The 15,661-nt window shown below is 45.7% G+C and overlaps 1 protein-coding gene across 11 annotated transcripts in view; it reads left to right on the top strand.

The window, feature by feature from the left end:
• Nucleotides 1-15,661, top strand: part of ANO10 (anoctamin 10) — a 107,416-nt gene that overhangs the window by 68,298 nt on the left and 23,457 nt on the right. For 10 of the 11 annotated variants that reach the window (XM_040994327.1, XM_040994326.1, XM_040994324.1 and 7 more), the window contains exon 12: nucleotides 12,838-12,954. In XM_040994327.1, the coding sequence (XP_040850261.1) occupies nucleotides 12,838-12,954 (117 nt within the window). Of the gene's footprint in view, nucleotides 1-12,837; nucleotides 12,955-15,017; nucleotides 15,350-15,661 lie in introns of those variants that run through there. The other variant, XM_040994328.1, reaches the window with a different exon arrangement.

The raw sequence follows: 15,661 nt of genomic DNA, 5'->3' as shown, positions 1-15,661 counted from the left end.
AGAGAGAAACAGAGATCGAGATCTTGCGGTTGCTAGTTCACTTCCCAAATGGCTGTAGCAGCCAGGGCTGTGAAAAGTCAAGGCCAAGAGACTGGAACTGCACCCGGGACTGCGCTTGGGGGGAAGGAACCATGCTCTGCATTGTCTGATGTCTTCTGCATGATCTGCTTCCTCTAAGGGTGTGTGTGTGTGTGTGTGTGTGTGTGTGTGTGTGAGAGAGAGAGAGAGAGCGAGAGAGAGAGACTGAGACCCACCTGAGAAGCAGATCCTTTGCACACAGGTACCCTGACTCCTGGTAGGGATTGCTACCAAACAAACTAGAACAAAGGATGCAGTCTGCAAGCAGGTGGGGCGGAGAAAAGTGCCACACTAGCTGGGGCATGCTGGCGCCTCGTGGCCTCTGGACCAGCCTGACCACCTCATGTTGAGCAGTGCTGCTCGCTGGTCTCCATAAGCCACAGCGTTCCCAGACTTTGTCTTACTCTCACGGAGACATCCATAAGTTCACAGTACAACAAAACACCGACTGAAGCCTAATGGGAGATTAGACACTCTGTGTTTCCTATGTTTCTTGTTAGTTGCTGCTGCTATTTACTGGGCATTTGTGACTGATATATAGTTTGTGCAGAAATCTGTTCTATGTGGAAAAATTTCGATAATATTTTATTCTGGTAAAAAATAAAAGAGTTAGGAGGAATTTTGTGAAACAAGACAAATCATTTTGGCTTCTGTCTGAACCCTGGGCAGGGCTACATGCCCTTGTGCTGGGAGCATCTTTCAGGAAGGGACATGCAGGTATCCTGGGATCTTGCTTCAGCTCCTCCTTAGAGAGGGTGTGGAGAAAGGTGCCTGCTCCTGATCTTTAGAAATATTCTTGAGTGAGTGCTGAAGGGGTCTTCCTTGGCAAGGGTCCCCTGGAGTCAGCATTTTTTTTTTCATATTTTTTATTTTGCAAACCACAATGGTCATACTAGCACAGGAGGCCTATGTTCTCTATCCTTTTATAGGTAACAAGTTGGAAACAACTTGGGGTCCCAACCCTTTTGCCCTTCTTAGCTCATCTTCTCTTCGCAGCTGTTGGGAGCTCAGTGTGACTCAGTGTGAGGGAGACTTATTGCCAGATCCCACAAAAATTGCTCCAGAAGAAGGAAGGCTTGGTCCTATCAACACGTCACAGGCCCCAGGTACACCACAAGTTCTCCCCAAACACCCAGCCCTTTAAACAGCTCCCCCAAACACCTTCATTTAACTTCCACCTACTGCTGCTTTTCTGCTAACAGCTGCTTGTATTTTAGAATGTCATCTGTAGTTCAGAGGTGTGACACAAAAACCGTGTGATGAGCTAGTAGATATATTGAAAGGTAAATGTGAGCCCAATTTATTTTTTTTTAATAATCTTACTTAGTTGATTAGGATACAAAGGGTCAAGGGCTACAGGAAAGTGGGTAATACCATTGTTTCCACACTGATGTCATTGTTATTTTCCCTGTATCTGGGATCAGGGGGAAACAAAGGGAGAAGCCCCACCCAGCCTCCTACCCATCCCAGGTCCCCGATGTGAGGCATGCTCCAAGGGTCCTGCTCAAGCAGTTTTGATAGTTCTGCAGTTCTGAATTGCTGCCAGTCTTGTCACTCCAAGCACGATGAAATCTCTTCAGAATCTACTAGCTGACATGGTCTCTTCATGGTTGGGATTCTGAGATCAGCAGTTCAGTTGGAGGAATCTACAAAGAAACTTCATCTGAGATTATCCCAAACCTGATTCTTGTGTGAGTCTGCTAGTATAGGGTCCAGCACCGTCTGTCACCCAGTCATCTTATGCACATGCTGGTCTTTGCAATTGCTGGGTCCATTCTGTTTCCAGCCCTGTCTTCCACGTGAACCAATGGATGTTGTAGTCCAGCTCGATCCTACCCACTTCATCCTCGGCCCTCATGCAAACCAGTGAGAGCTGCAGCCTAGTTGGGGCGACACCCCATAATCCCACCATGGCTGCCCCCTACCCTGGTTCCCATGCATGCCAGTATGTATCACGGGTTTGGTGAGCCAAGTTTTGTGGTAAGCTCCCTGTCACAGTTAACTTTGATATGGATGGTGAGGAGGCAGTGTGGGCATTGTTTCCTGAGCTGAATTGTTTGTCCACAATCAAGCTACTCTTTTCCCTGAATTAATTTCATAACATAATCATATCAAGGCTTTACTTTTCATTTGATTTAGCATTAGCTAATTTAGCTATAAACACCCAGTTGATAGATTGGTAATTTGCTGTTGGATGCATTATCATGATGTGTTACAGATGGCTTTGGAGCAAGAGCTACAGATCATAAACAGTAGGAAGCTTCGAGCATGGGCAGCTCACACCTGCTCAGCATGTCACGAGTGTGGGCAGCTCACCTGCTCAGCATGTGTCACGAGTGTGGGCAGCTCACCAGCTCAGTGCACTTTGCGCTTCAGAACGCAGCTCTCCGTGTGCCTTGTGGGTAGCATCACCAACATGCAGGATCCAATTCCTTCTGCTCCTACTCTTTGCCTCCTGGTGTAAGTGTCTGTATTTCGTTAATCCCCACGTCTGTAGCTCTCCGCTGCTGTTTAAGCATCCATGTGGTATTTTTAATGTAGGTCCTTCCTTTCCCCTTTGACCTGCTTATCTGTTTAAATTGTGTTGTTTGCTGTGCATTCTCCTCAGTGGACAGGTTTTTGGTTCTAAATCTTTTCCGCTCAGTGTAAATCTGTGTTGTGTAATAAACCTGGGTCATTGCCTCTCTCTCTGGCTCTGCTGTGGATGACATCCCTCCTCCTCATGATGGGGAGCTCTGGGCCCCCAAAGCCAGTGCCCCTTGTGGACGCAGAGCCGTGGGTGGGCTTCCGTGGAGGGCTGTGTAAGGGCTCCTGTTGCAGGACAAGTGAAGAAAATGCCTAGATTTAGCTGATTTTTCACACCTTCAAGGTAAAAGTCAGTGTCATCAGTATAACATCGAACTTTCAGAACTGTAAAATATGCATGCTTTATATAAAAGATGACATTCAGAAGCGCAGTTGAGATTACCATGAATTATAAACGGCGCTGCCTGAAGATTCTATTTTGGTAATGTCCTTTTTCTTTTCTCCTAATGACACTGCAGGTGCTGGGGACTCAGCGCACCTGCTGGGCGCCAGCTTCCCAGGGAGGGAACCAGCACAAGTTAGCTGAGGAGTAGGTAAAAGCAGCGGGGCAGTTTCTATTTAAGGAAATTAATTATTTCATCATGTGGCAGATATGAAGGTGGATTATTTTTTAGTGTTAGCTATTTTCTTTGTTTATCCTCATCTCTGTGTATTGTTAAGAGAGAAATCAGCTTTGTCCTTGTTGCATTTTGAACACACTCCAGAATGGTGGTGCCTGGGCTACGTTACTCTTCAGAGTCAGCACTACCTCATGTTCCACAAGATCCTATCATTTTCTTTGGAAGATTTTCTTTTTTTTTTTTTTTTTTTGAAAGGCAGAGTTACACAAAGAGAGGGTGGAGGACAAAGAGAAATATCTTCTATCAATGATGTGTTCCCTAGCCACAGCAGCCAGGACAGGGCCAGGCTGAAGGAGGAGCTGCTTTGGGATGTCTCACGGGGATTTCAGGGGCCCAAGGACTTGAGCCATCCTCTGCTGCTTTCTAGGGTCATTAGTGTTAGATTCAGCACTGGCCAAAATGTTAGATTCACCGACCACCAGGGAAAGAATAACTCAGCAAATATGTGAAAAGAATTTAGATGGCGTTTATTTCAGGGATCCACGGTCACGGGCTTCCCTTCCCCGTGCAGCAGACAGACAGACATGAAGGAGTGAGCTGCGGAGGAAGAAGAGCACGGAAGAGATGGGGAAGGGGCTTTTTAAACTCTCCTTGACAAGGAAGCTGAAGTGGTGGGGGGGGGATCGCCTCAGCCCTTATTGGTGGGGGGATATGGGTCTGTACCCCTCATTGGTGCAATGGTGGTCTCACTGCCTGAGGGGCCCGCCAGAATTCTGCCATTGGTTCTGGGTTTGGTTGGAGGCAAATGCTACCCTTCTCCAGTTACCGTGGTAGCCATCAGTTAGCAGCAGGGAGCTGGATCTAAAGTGTAACAGCCATAACTGAACTCAGCATGCATATGGGGTGTCAGTGTCATTGGCAGAGGCTTTACCAGCAACACCAAAATACTTGTCCCTTATAATTTTGATTAATATCATATTTGTGCCCCAGGACTTAGGCTCAGTATCCGATTACTTTAGAAAAAACAAAAAAAGTGGGGCCAGGGCCTAGCACGGTGGCCTAGTGGCTCAAGGCCTCACCTTGTATGTGCTGGGATCCCATGTGGGTACCAGTTCATGTCCTGGTGGCTCCACTTCCCATCCAGCTCCCTGCTTATGACCTGGGAAAGCAGTCAAGGATGGTCCAAAGCCTTGGGACCCTGCACCCACATGGGAGACGCAGAAGAAGCTCCTGGCTCCTGGGTTCAGCCGTTGTGGCTTCTTGGGGAGTGAATTGGTGGACGGAAGATCTTCCTCTCTTTCCTCCTCTCTGTATATCTGACTTTAAAATAAAAATAAGTAAAATCTTAAATCAAAAAAAATGTGGATCCAAAGTGTGTTGGAGTGATTCTGTTTGGAAAAGTCATACGTGCAGCTTACCACAAACCTCTGTGCAGCCTTGGAAGGGACCTCCGGGCACTCAGAAGGCACAGGAGTAGCCAGCCAGGCAGGTCAGTTCCATCCAGTGTCCCTCCAAAGAATGGCAGGATATGTCAGGGAGAATGAGCAGCCCCTTTCTGTGGTGCAGCCTGGCCTACCTCCCCCTCACTCCCAGCCATTTGTCCTCATTTCCTGAACCTCAGAGTTTAAACGGACTGCTCAGTTGCATCATAAAAAAGAGATGTTCTCATTATTAATATTTTCTACAGTGCAGAGTATCCTTATGATGACTCTAGTTCTTATGGACTTGAATATTCTGTCCAGGAATCTTACTGTAAGTTCTTTAATTTTTAAAAATGTGTTGCAAATCACAAAATTACTAGTATAAGATTTTCTTCTAACAATGAGCAAATTCTCTAAGATGTGTACTTCTGGCGTGGATGAGAAGCCAGATATATACTTTCATTGACCTCAGGGATCAGATATACCACACTTTGCCTAGCATATGTAGACATACATGGATCTTAAAACAACAGTAAAAACTAGTAACATATAAGGCAACTGCTTCCCTATATGCCAGTGATAAAGAATAGAAATTTGACATTCAAAACAAATACACCAAAACAATTGAAATACTTAGATACAAATCTTTAAAAAAAAAAAGCTAGATCATGAAAGTGACATGATCATAGTGAAAGAAATCAAGAAAATGTGAATAAATGGACAGATACTCCATATTCATGGAGAAGATGATTCTCAATTAAGAAGTCAACTCTTCCGAATTTGTAAGGACTGAATGCAGTTCCAGTCAACATCTTAATGAGTTATTTTATAACTATCAAAAAACTGATTCTGAAGTTTGTATGGTATGCCAAAAGAGCCGAAACAACCAACATAATAGCAAAGAAGAATAGTTAGAAGACTGATACAACCCAATTTCAAGACTCACTACAAAGTTATGATTGTGAACACAGTGTGGTATTGGTGAAAGAATAGAGAAAAAAATCAGTGAAATAAAGAGCCAGACGTAGGTGTACTCAAATTCAGGAGCAAAGATACTTGAATGGAGAAAGTGTTAATAAAAAGGTCCTAGAACAACTGGACATCACATGCAAAAATATCGATCTAGAGACAGCCCTTATGTCTTTCACCAAATAATGTCCCAAATTAATCAAAGCCTTAAATGTGAGTCAAAAGAAAGTAATATTTCTGGAAAAGGGGCTGGTACTGTGGCATAACAAGTTGAACCTCTACCTGCAATGCCAGCATCCGTATAGGCCCTCGTTCAAGTTTTGGCTGCTCTGCTTCTGATCCAGCTTCCTACCAGTATGCCTGGAAGAATAGCAGAAGCTGGCCCAGATGCTTGGAAAACTCAGAGGAAGCTTCAAGGTCCTCCTGGCTGTGGCCTGGCCCAGTACAAGTGCTGTGACCATGTGGGGGAGTGAACCAGAGAATGGAGGGTCTCTCTCTGCCTCCCCTCCTATCTGTAAATATGCTTTCAAAAAAATTACAAAAGAAAATGCCTAGGGGATAGCATAGGAGAAAGCCAAGGTGATCTAGGTTTGACAGTTACTTTTTAAATGCATTTCCAAAGGCATAAACAAAAGAACAAGTTGGACTTCTTTAAAATTAAAAAGTTAAGCTCTGCAAAAAGAATTCTGTGAAGAAAATGGGAAGAAAACCGACAGACTGGAATGAAAGTAAATGAATAAGTGTACGGTAAAACCAAACCTCAGTCTTTCCTCCCAGACCTTAAAGAGCACTTTTGGGCACGCAGTTACTGAAAAGAGTTGCTTGGTCTTATTTTTGTTTGTTTTTTTAAAGCTTGTCAAGTGATCAAAATAATTACTGAAAAAAACAAGGCAAGCTCCAAGTAAACATAATCCTCCTACAGAATTCACTTCCTTTCCCCATCAAGTCTGACCGAGAAACTGCTCTGTGTGTGAAACGTGGCTCCGACTGGCAGGAAAGCAAGCCTCATACGTGTGAATTGCCTTAAAGCTGTGCTCAGGCGGGTTCTGTGGTAACACAGAGGTTGACAAAGCCTGAATGGCCAGCTCTCTCACACAGGGACAACCCACAACCCCACCGTTCAGTGGCCCTCACTGTAACAGACCACACTGTTAGCATGTACCTAGGATACAGACGATATTTAAAAGGGAAATACCAGTGAAACATATAGTTCATTTGTAATATTTAACATTTTTTTCTTCCCATTTATTTGGTCTAATTGGTGTTTTGTTTTCCAAACCTGGATTCTATTAAGTGGTATAAACTTCAGATGTTTTTGCAATGGCTGCTCTCTTATCTCTCGCATTATGTTATTTTCCAACCCCCGCCCAACCACTTTTTGTAGACTTTGTCTTTCCCTTGACCTTTAAGCAGAGCCTGGGTCTGGCCCTGTGGGCAGACCAAAGGCCCTCACTGTGTGTGACAGTATTTCCTTGTTATTTCCAAGGCCCATCCTGATGTGCTCAGCCACAGTGAGTGCACCTCACCGCCCTTTGAGTACAGCAGCTGCCTGTGTGGTTACGGCAGCGGGCAGGACTGGAGGTGTCTCCAGCCTGCAGCCCAGGAGCTTGGGTCCTGCTGCTTGCCTGCTGGGTGCCACAGAGTCCCCACCATAGGGATGAGGGGGCCTCTGCTCTTCTGAAGCAGCAACAGGAGGGCAAGGGACAGTGGGGGAAACCAGTGAGGGGTGTTCATTCTCATATCTTAGCAAATACTCATATGAATCAATTGAGTAACTAAATAATTGCCGTGAGCTTTCTGTCTTGCTATACATTTTGTGCCAAGGGATGTCAAACTCCAGCCTAGGGACCAGATCTCCCTGTGTCGGCACACGGCCACTGTGTGTGTGTGTGTGTGTGTGTGTGTGTGTGTGTGTGTGTGTACACGTGCACAAGCGCATTTGTGGCTAGCCTTCGTGCTACAAGAAATAGCAGAGTTGAGGAGCTGAGAAAGAAACCATGTGGTGGCAAAGCCTAAACCATGGGGTTGCCTTGTGGAGCGGCATGTTCAGCCACTGCCTGTGATACATCCCATAGGAGGGCACTAGTTTGTGTTCCAGCTGCTGCACTTCTGGTCCAGCCTGCTGTTAATGGCCTGGCACAGTAATGAAAGGTGACCCATACCTGACCCTCCCATGCATGTGGGAGACCTGGAAGGCGGCTCCTGGCTTCAGCCTCGTCCAGCCTTGACTCTTGGGCCATTTGGGGATTGAACCAGCAGATGGAAGAACTCTCTCTGTCTCTGTTTCTCTGTCACTCTGCTTTTCAAATAAACAAATCATTAAAAACAGTGATTTCAAGCGTCCTGTTTTTAAGGCTGCTTATTCTTCCTTCTGCTAGTGAATCCTCCATGGGATGTTTTCAATTCAGTTATTCAGTTCCAGAATTTGTGTTTGATTCTTGCTATCATTATTTCATTTATTTGTTCACATTTGCTTGTAGCTCATTGAGTTTCTGTAAGACTTATGCATTCTTTGACAGATGAATCTTCCTGTCTTTAGACTCGGCTCTGGGGCATTTGTGTCTTTATCTGGGTCCTGTCTCCCTGCTTCTGCATACTCCTGTTAGGTTTTGCTGCAATTTGGGCATTGAGAAAGCAGCTCTCTGTGTCAGTTGAATTCAGCTTTGAACAGGGATGATCTTCAGTAATCAGCTTAGCTAGAGCATGGGCGAGCCTGTCAACCCCACTTGCCACAGCGGGGGTCGCGGGTGGGATGTTAGAAGGGTCTGCCAGAGACACTGCCTCTGGTGTCTGTCCCTGGTCCTGCAGGTTCTCTGCAGGTACAACTGGAAACCCTGAGCCGTGGCCTGCTCTCAGTGGTCTCCAAGCACATAAAGGGTGTCAGTTGCCCATGCCCTTCAAATCAGACAAGACAGAAGTACATCCCTCAGATGGCTAGTAAGTATAATGCAGGTATGTTCCACATGCCTTTCCTTCCCACGGGATTATTTACTCCCAGCTATGCTTGTCTAAGGGAAGGGCTGTCGCTTGGGAAAGACAGCGGCCTTTTTTACTCAGTTTGGGGCAGCTGTCCTTTGCCCTGCCCTTGCCTGCACAACTGTAACTTCTTACCTGCTTTCTGGAGTTCTCATAAAGCCTTGGGGCTCCATCTACTGTTAAGTCAGCATCTCTGGGGAAGAATTAAGTGTTAGGGCTTTGCCTTGCCATGTCGCTGATGCCGTTCTGGCCTGTGAGCCTGGCATAGCCTCAGGTCCTGCTGGGTTGCTCTCTTGAGCCTAGCAGGTCCCTTGCTGTGAGAATGGTCTCGGGCTCCGGTCCTAGAGTAGGCCCTGCAGGCTCAGTGGCTTCGCTGCTGGCACTGGAAGACTGCGTTCCTGTGTGCTAGTTTCCTCTAGTTCTGTTCTCTATGCCTTTTCCAGCCCAGGCACCCTATAGTCATCTCTTAGAGATGTTGCTGTGGGGAGCCAACTGCTCTGCACTGTGCCTGTCTTCCCACCATGCCCCATGGCTGCTTCTCTGCTGTACTCTATCGGGATTCCCATTTCAAGAGTCTCCCTTGAAAAGCTTTGGTGGAAGGTCATGGTCATGGGGCAGAATGAATTTGTCCTTTTCCTAGACATGCAAGGCGCTCACCTGTTCTAATGTGAGTAGATTCCTGTTTCATCTTGGGTTTTCTTTTAGACCTAAACAAGTCAAAATACCTGAAATACTTTTTTTTTTTTTAAACGGTTTTGCCCTGTCAGCTCAGTTAATAAAAAGCAGCTCCCTGCCTTGAACAGAAGGGTTGTATGGGAAATCTAAACTATTTTAAAAATTGATCTTTTGGTACACAGTGCTATAAGCATTGTTTAGGCTTCTTGGCTAGGCCACACAGTTTACTGAATCCATCCTGACACAACTAAAATTCTGGGTCCTGTATAAAGGAACCAGCAAGATGGAGGGGTGGAGGTGGGGCAGTCCTGATATTTCCTTTCCTGACCGTGGAGCTGACGTGGGGTCTTTGTGCTTCTCCCTCTTCCTTGAAGCCAGTTGCAGCTGCATCTCTCTCACTTTGCTCCCGTTCGCCAGGACTGTCCAGGGAAAGGGGGCATGATCAGCACCCGCTAATCACGATGATAAGCCAATATCCCGGAAGGGTTTGTGTTTTTTAACCTTCCCTGGGGTGTTTTCACTTTGATGTAGAGGTCTGTGGTGGGAGGGAGTCCAGGAGCAAGGCCAGTTTGGGGGCATCAGCTTGGCAGACGAGGTGTGGTTAGGAAGCGGTGAATGCCAGCCACCCTCTGAGCAGCCTGGTTCTGGGTCCCCACTCTTTACCCTTCTGCAAAACCAGTGAAGGTCAGGTGACCAGTTCCCCCAGCTGCTTTCACACGCTTAACTCCAAAGGAAAAGGCTCAGTTCTCTGGTTTGGGTCTGTTTACTGACAAAATGGGTAATTATGACCAAGCAGGATTAAGGGGTGAGCAGAACATATGTAATTCAATGTGGGATCCCTTGTTCTATTTTACAGATTTTTTTTCCTTTCTCCATATAAAAGCAAAACATGTCCACTAAGTTCTAAAAATAGAGAGCACTCATAATGTTAACCATCTAAAGAAAACCATAATAAAAAAAGGAAACAACCGTCATGCAGATGTTAGTGTATTTAACCGCAGAGGATCACTGCTAAAAGTCTCACTCTGTACTTAGACAAGTTTGATCGGCCTCTCCCTTTGATTAACTGTCTAATCGATGTCAGCTTCTTTCAATTTATGAAGTTCTTGAATTTTTAATTTATTATTACTTTTGCTTTTTGTGAAAGGCAGAGAGACAGAAATTTTCCATTCTCTGGTTTGCTCCCCAGTGCTGGGCTGGGCTGAAACCAGTGGCTCGAAACTCTGTCTTGGTGGCAGGAACCCAAGTGTACGAACCATCACCTGTTCCTTCCCAAGGTGGGCATTGGCAGGAAGCCGAATCAGAGAGGAGCTGGCATATTCAAACCAGAGCGTTCCGATAGGGGATGTGGCTGCGCCAAATCCCTGCCCCACAGTAGAGTGTTGGCACTGTCTTACCTGAAGCCAGGTCTCTGAGCTCCAGATGGCTCGTCCTCGTCCCAGAGAAGGCCTGCCGCACTGTCCCAGGGCCCTGTGTCCTTCCTTTAGGGGTTATTCTCCCAGATTCTCAGTGCTGGGGAAGAGGAAATAGGTACAGATTTGTTAGGAGAAGTGGAAGGAGGCTGGTAACCCAGTCAAGGTGGGGATCTGAAAAACACATGAAATTTATTTTCAGCCACTAGCTTGAATGTGTTTCTTGCCAAATGTTTCCAGTGGAGGTATAAAATGATATCTCAGTATTCTCACATAATGAAATATGATTAAGCATGGCCTTGTCTAAATAATTCATTTGTCCTTTCTGTATTGTATCCAGGTTCTTGTTAGCTCAGGATTTCAGCGGGTACATTGGTCCGTGCCATGTTAGCTGCTTGTTTTCACACTGAAGACCTCTTAAGCTGTCTCTTCCAGTGTCGGCTTTGGCTGTGGCAGTCACATGGCCTCCTCCAGAGGGCTTGTAAACACCCAGCAGTGTGTGGCCGAGTCCTCTGCCAGAATGGTGCCTTGCTCTGGGCTCCTGGCTGGTTTCCTTTGCCGCTTCGTGCTTCTCCAGGAGAAAGACACTTATTATGCAGCTCTCGTCCTCCTTTTGAAAATATCACAGTAAAGGATTTGTGGTTTTGGCCATATTTTTTAGCAATTCAATGCAGCATTTCTTTCCCCTTTTTCTTTTCTTTCTTTTTTTTTTTTTTTAATTTTAGATGGTGTTTGCATAGTTGACCAAGGAGAGAAGGATCGAGGGTCAGGGAGAAGTGGGTGTGATCATTGTTTCTAAGCTTTCTATTTCTTCTTCCGATTTCTGGGGGAGGGGGGAGATAAAGGGATAGACCATATCCAACCTCCCCAGCATCCCAGTACCCAAGGATGGGGAAAGGTCACCTGATATCAACCAGGGTCACAGTGGTGCATGTTCTGAAAGTTCTGCCCAGGTGGATGCGATAGTTTTGAAATACTGTTGATCTCGCTGATCTATGGATGAGGAATCCCTTCCAATGTCTATTGGCTGAACCATCGACCTGATAGTGGCCCAGATATTTGCTGTCATTGTTTGGCTGGGGTAGCTGTTCATATGTTCTGTTGTTCTCCGTTCTCTGCTATGTTACCAGATGTCGTCTGCAGGCCCCAATGGGCTACCATGTCCTCCATGTACACCATGGTCCGCTGTCTAGTACTCCATCCTTTATACTGAGGAAGACCAGTTCTCATAGGTGGGCTAATGGACCTGAGCCAGGTGGTCCGGACCAGGTGGTTTTCATGCCACCCTGATATACTCTGCATTTCTGGGAGTTTGCGGCTTAAGGTTATAATTGATTACAGTCAGTCAGTTTTTACATTGATTATTATATCATGAAAGAAATTGCCCTGGGCACTACTGGGGCTGTCCAGAATTCAAGGGACCTTACATTAAAGACCAATGCTTGATCCGTAGACATCAATCTGAAGGCTGGTACACTGCAACTTTGGGCAGACAACAGAGCAGCTCTGCCAGATGCACTGTTAATGAAGGCAGAAGTAGAAGACATGGGGGAAAGATAATGTTTTCAGTAGAACATTGAGGGTAGCAAATTACTGTCGCTGTATGGGAACGACTGATTTTGAGAATAAAGTAGGGCCCAGTGCAATAGCCTAGCAGCTAAAGTCCTCGCCTTGAACGTGCCATGATTCCATATGGGCCCCGCTTCCCGTCCAGCTCTCTGCTTGTGGCCTGAGAAAGTAGTCAAGGATGGCCCAAAGCCGTGAGACCCTGCATCCATGTGGGAGACGCAGAAAAAGCTCCTGGCTCCTGGCTTTGGATGAACTCAGCCCCGATTGTTGTGGCAACTTGAGGAGTCAATCAGCAGACAAAAGATCTTCCTCTCTGTCTCTCCTCCTTTTGTATATCTGACTTTCCAACAAAAATAAATCACTCTTAAAAAAAAAAAAAGAATAAAGTCAATGATTATTGAATAGGCTGCCATGAGGGTGTCTAAATGTGACTCGTGGGCCCAGTTTGATATGTCATAGGCCAACAATAATTGATTATAAATTGCCCAAGGTTAATGAAGAGGCTCCAGGAAGACTCCCAGATGCCAGTGTGTTTCTTTGTGCCAATGGCCTGCTGTATCACCTCAGTGTGTGTTCTGTTCTTGTTTTCAGCACGCACTCCTGGCTTTGAAGTTTATACTTGCGTTCGCCATCCCTGATAAACCACGGCATATCCAGATGAAACTGGCCAGATTGGAATTTGAGTCATTGGAGGCACTTAAGCAGCAGGTAAGACAGTCACCGTCCTGGTAACTGGATCTGTTTCTTTAGCAAATGACAGGAAACATAATTCTGACAAATTGCTATTAGCATTTCCAAGCTAGCACTTAGAAAAAGAACATGCATAGATTTCTAAGCCTCACCCTGCGGCAGCTCCCGATAGTTTCTCATTCTGTCCTATAAAGACATATTAAGGGAGGAGAAGCCAGTAAATAAAATCCCGAGAAATATCCTGCAAAGAGAAAGAAAATTAGAACATGTGGGTGATAGCACCTACAATCGTATTGAAGAGACTCTTGCTTAATTACGTCTACATTCTACTAGAGAACAAACCAACACACACACAAACCTTGCAGCATTCAGCGTTTTGGTGATGTGCCCTGGCTGTCCTGAGCATTGTCTTCAGGGACGTGGGTGTGTAAGCAAGGCGGTGTCATCCAAAAGGACACACTGGTTCAGGTTCTCACACCCTCTCGGTCTCTTTGGCTACAGACCACTTTGCTCAGAAATATTTCTCTTAGCTTAGGCAGCTGGGAGGGAGGTAGGACTTCCGCTGGCACTGTGAAAGAACAAGGACTTCAAGGGCAGTATCCCGGACCAGGAGCCCCGTGTGGAAGCAGCCTTGGCCCCAGATTAGATGGGAGGGTCCCCAGAAGAACACTGGTGATAAGAGTCAGGGAGGAGAAAGCTGGGCCTTCCGTCACAGCTGGCCGGTGATGCTGCTACTGCCCACCCGTGTTTCCTGGAGGCCAACAGGGTCACCAGTGAGTGTGTGTGCCAGGCAGGGTGTTGTGTCATTCCCCTGAGTGGGTCCCCAGAAGCCGTCGCAGCCAAGGTAGGGAGCCCAGTCACATTTGGAACTTGTACCATCTTGGAGATACTTAGCAAACTAGGGTTATGTGTGAGAGGAAGAAGAAGTTTGTTACTAAAAAAAAAATAATATATATATATATATTTCTGAAAAACACAAGGTAAATTATTAAAAATAATAGTAAAACTTGCTAAGGAGGCATGCTTATCTAAAATCACTTATTTCTTTTCACAAGAAATAACCAATTAGAAAAGATCAATAAAGCAAAAATAATTATTTTCAGGAAAAGAAGCATAATGCCTTCAAATGTTGACTTCTGAAAGTGATACGGTTATTCCGTATGAAAAACATTTCAACCCACCTGGGACCAAAAGGTTCCGTCTTGTAGAAATGCAATGCTGATTGTGTAGAAATAAATATCTGAGAATGGCAAGGAAACTTGAAAGTGGACACTGCATTTCTACCAGATGTTAAAATGTATTCTAAGTAATGCATTCGTTATAATAAATGCATTTTGGTTTAGAGAAGAAATGGACAGATCAGTGCGGTAGAGTCCATGAATGAACCCAAATAAAACCGGGAATTGAGTTTATCATAGACATGACCTTTTTTTTTTTATCACTGGAAAAGAAGAATGATTTGTTCCATGATTTAATGGCAGACAGCTGTTTGTGGGAAATTATTCTGCTGTATTATACCTCATTCTTTATAAGCTCCAAACGCCAGATTCAGATGGCACAGAGATTTAAGTGTAGAAGCCATCAACCAAAGAGCATGCAGAAAAAGCCTAGGTTACTTTTTTCAGTCAGAAATGCCATCCAAATTAGGACCAAAAGCTGTAAAGACACACATTGATAAACTTAAAACTTTTATGTGACAGGGATTCCCAGCCCACTTCCCCGGGCGAGTCCGTAGGGCTTCCCAGAAACTCGCGCTAACTGGCTAAGCGAGTGGCGTCTCCAGGATCTCCATTTTTCCCTCATTTCTCTCCCTGTGACATTGAACTTCCTGTCTTGTAACCGAGCACAGCCTTGGGTCCCAGGGCTCCCTCCACGTACAGAAGCAGAGGGCTTCTGCCAGCCCTGTGACTCCAGGTCACAGAGCACTCGCTGAAAACACACTCCGGAGTAAGCCGTGCTGATCCGCACGCTGTGCTGGGCTGTGTCTGGTGACTGAAGTCAGCACTTGGCATTGAGAAATTGTTGTCATCAACAGAAATGGCATATCCACTGCTGCTTATAACACAGTTCCCCCATTTTAGGGACAAAACAGGGTGGATTGAAGTGATCTGTCCTTGCGCGGGACTGACAAGCACCCCACTTGATCCTACGCCTTGAAAATTGTGATCCTCTAACCCAAGCTGAGACCATGAACCTGCCTTCAGAAAGCTCCTCCCATGCTCTGCACCCCTTGTCCCCGGCAAAGTCAGTCTGGAGTGAGTGAGTCAGCAAGTGAGTGCTGAGAACATATGAGTTTTAGACCAAGTTCTGCTGCAGTGTATGTAGAAGTGGACTGGAAATTAGAAGGGTTTTCCTGTCCAGTAGGAAACCATGGTGTTTCTAAATGTATAGGCAAATTAGATACACTTGAAGGTGAGAGGCAAGCTCGGGGAAATATTTGCTCTGCAAAGGGCATTTTCAAATGAGCAGGCTTGGGTGGCTGCGCCCTTTAGCAGGAGGTCTAGACAGTAAATATCAGCCACGCGGTGCCCTTTATTTTTTTTTCAAATTGACTTATTCCATACTTACTCCTTTTAAGATCCAATTAAAAACAGGAGCTTTATCCAGAAATCATCCAAATGCTGGAAACAGCCAGGCCATGGACAAGCTTAAGCCAGGAGTCTGGAATTTCCATCAAGGATCCCAGGATTTTAGCCATGACCCACTTCCCAGGGTGCACATTAAC

This window comes from Ochotona curzoniae, unplaced genomic scaffold, assembly GCF_017591425.1.
Source record: "Ochotona curzoniae isolate NIBS_2020 unplaced genomic scaffold, NIBS_Ocur_1.0 contig_908, whole genome shotgun sequence".
Classification (NCBI taxonomy): domain Eukaryota; kingdom Metazoa; phylum Chordata; class Mammalia; order Lagomorpha; family Ochotonidae; genus Ochotona; species Ochotona curzoniae.
The sequence above is the reverse complement of the archived record's forward strand: the minus strand, read 5'-3'. Positions and strand labels throughout refer to the sequence as shown.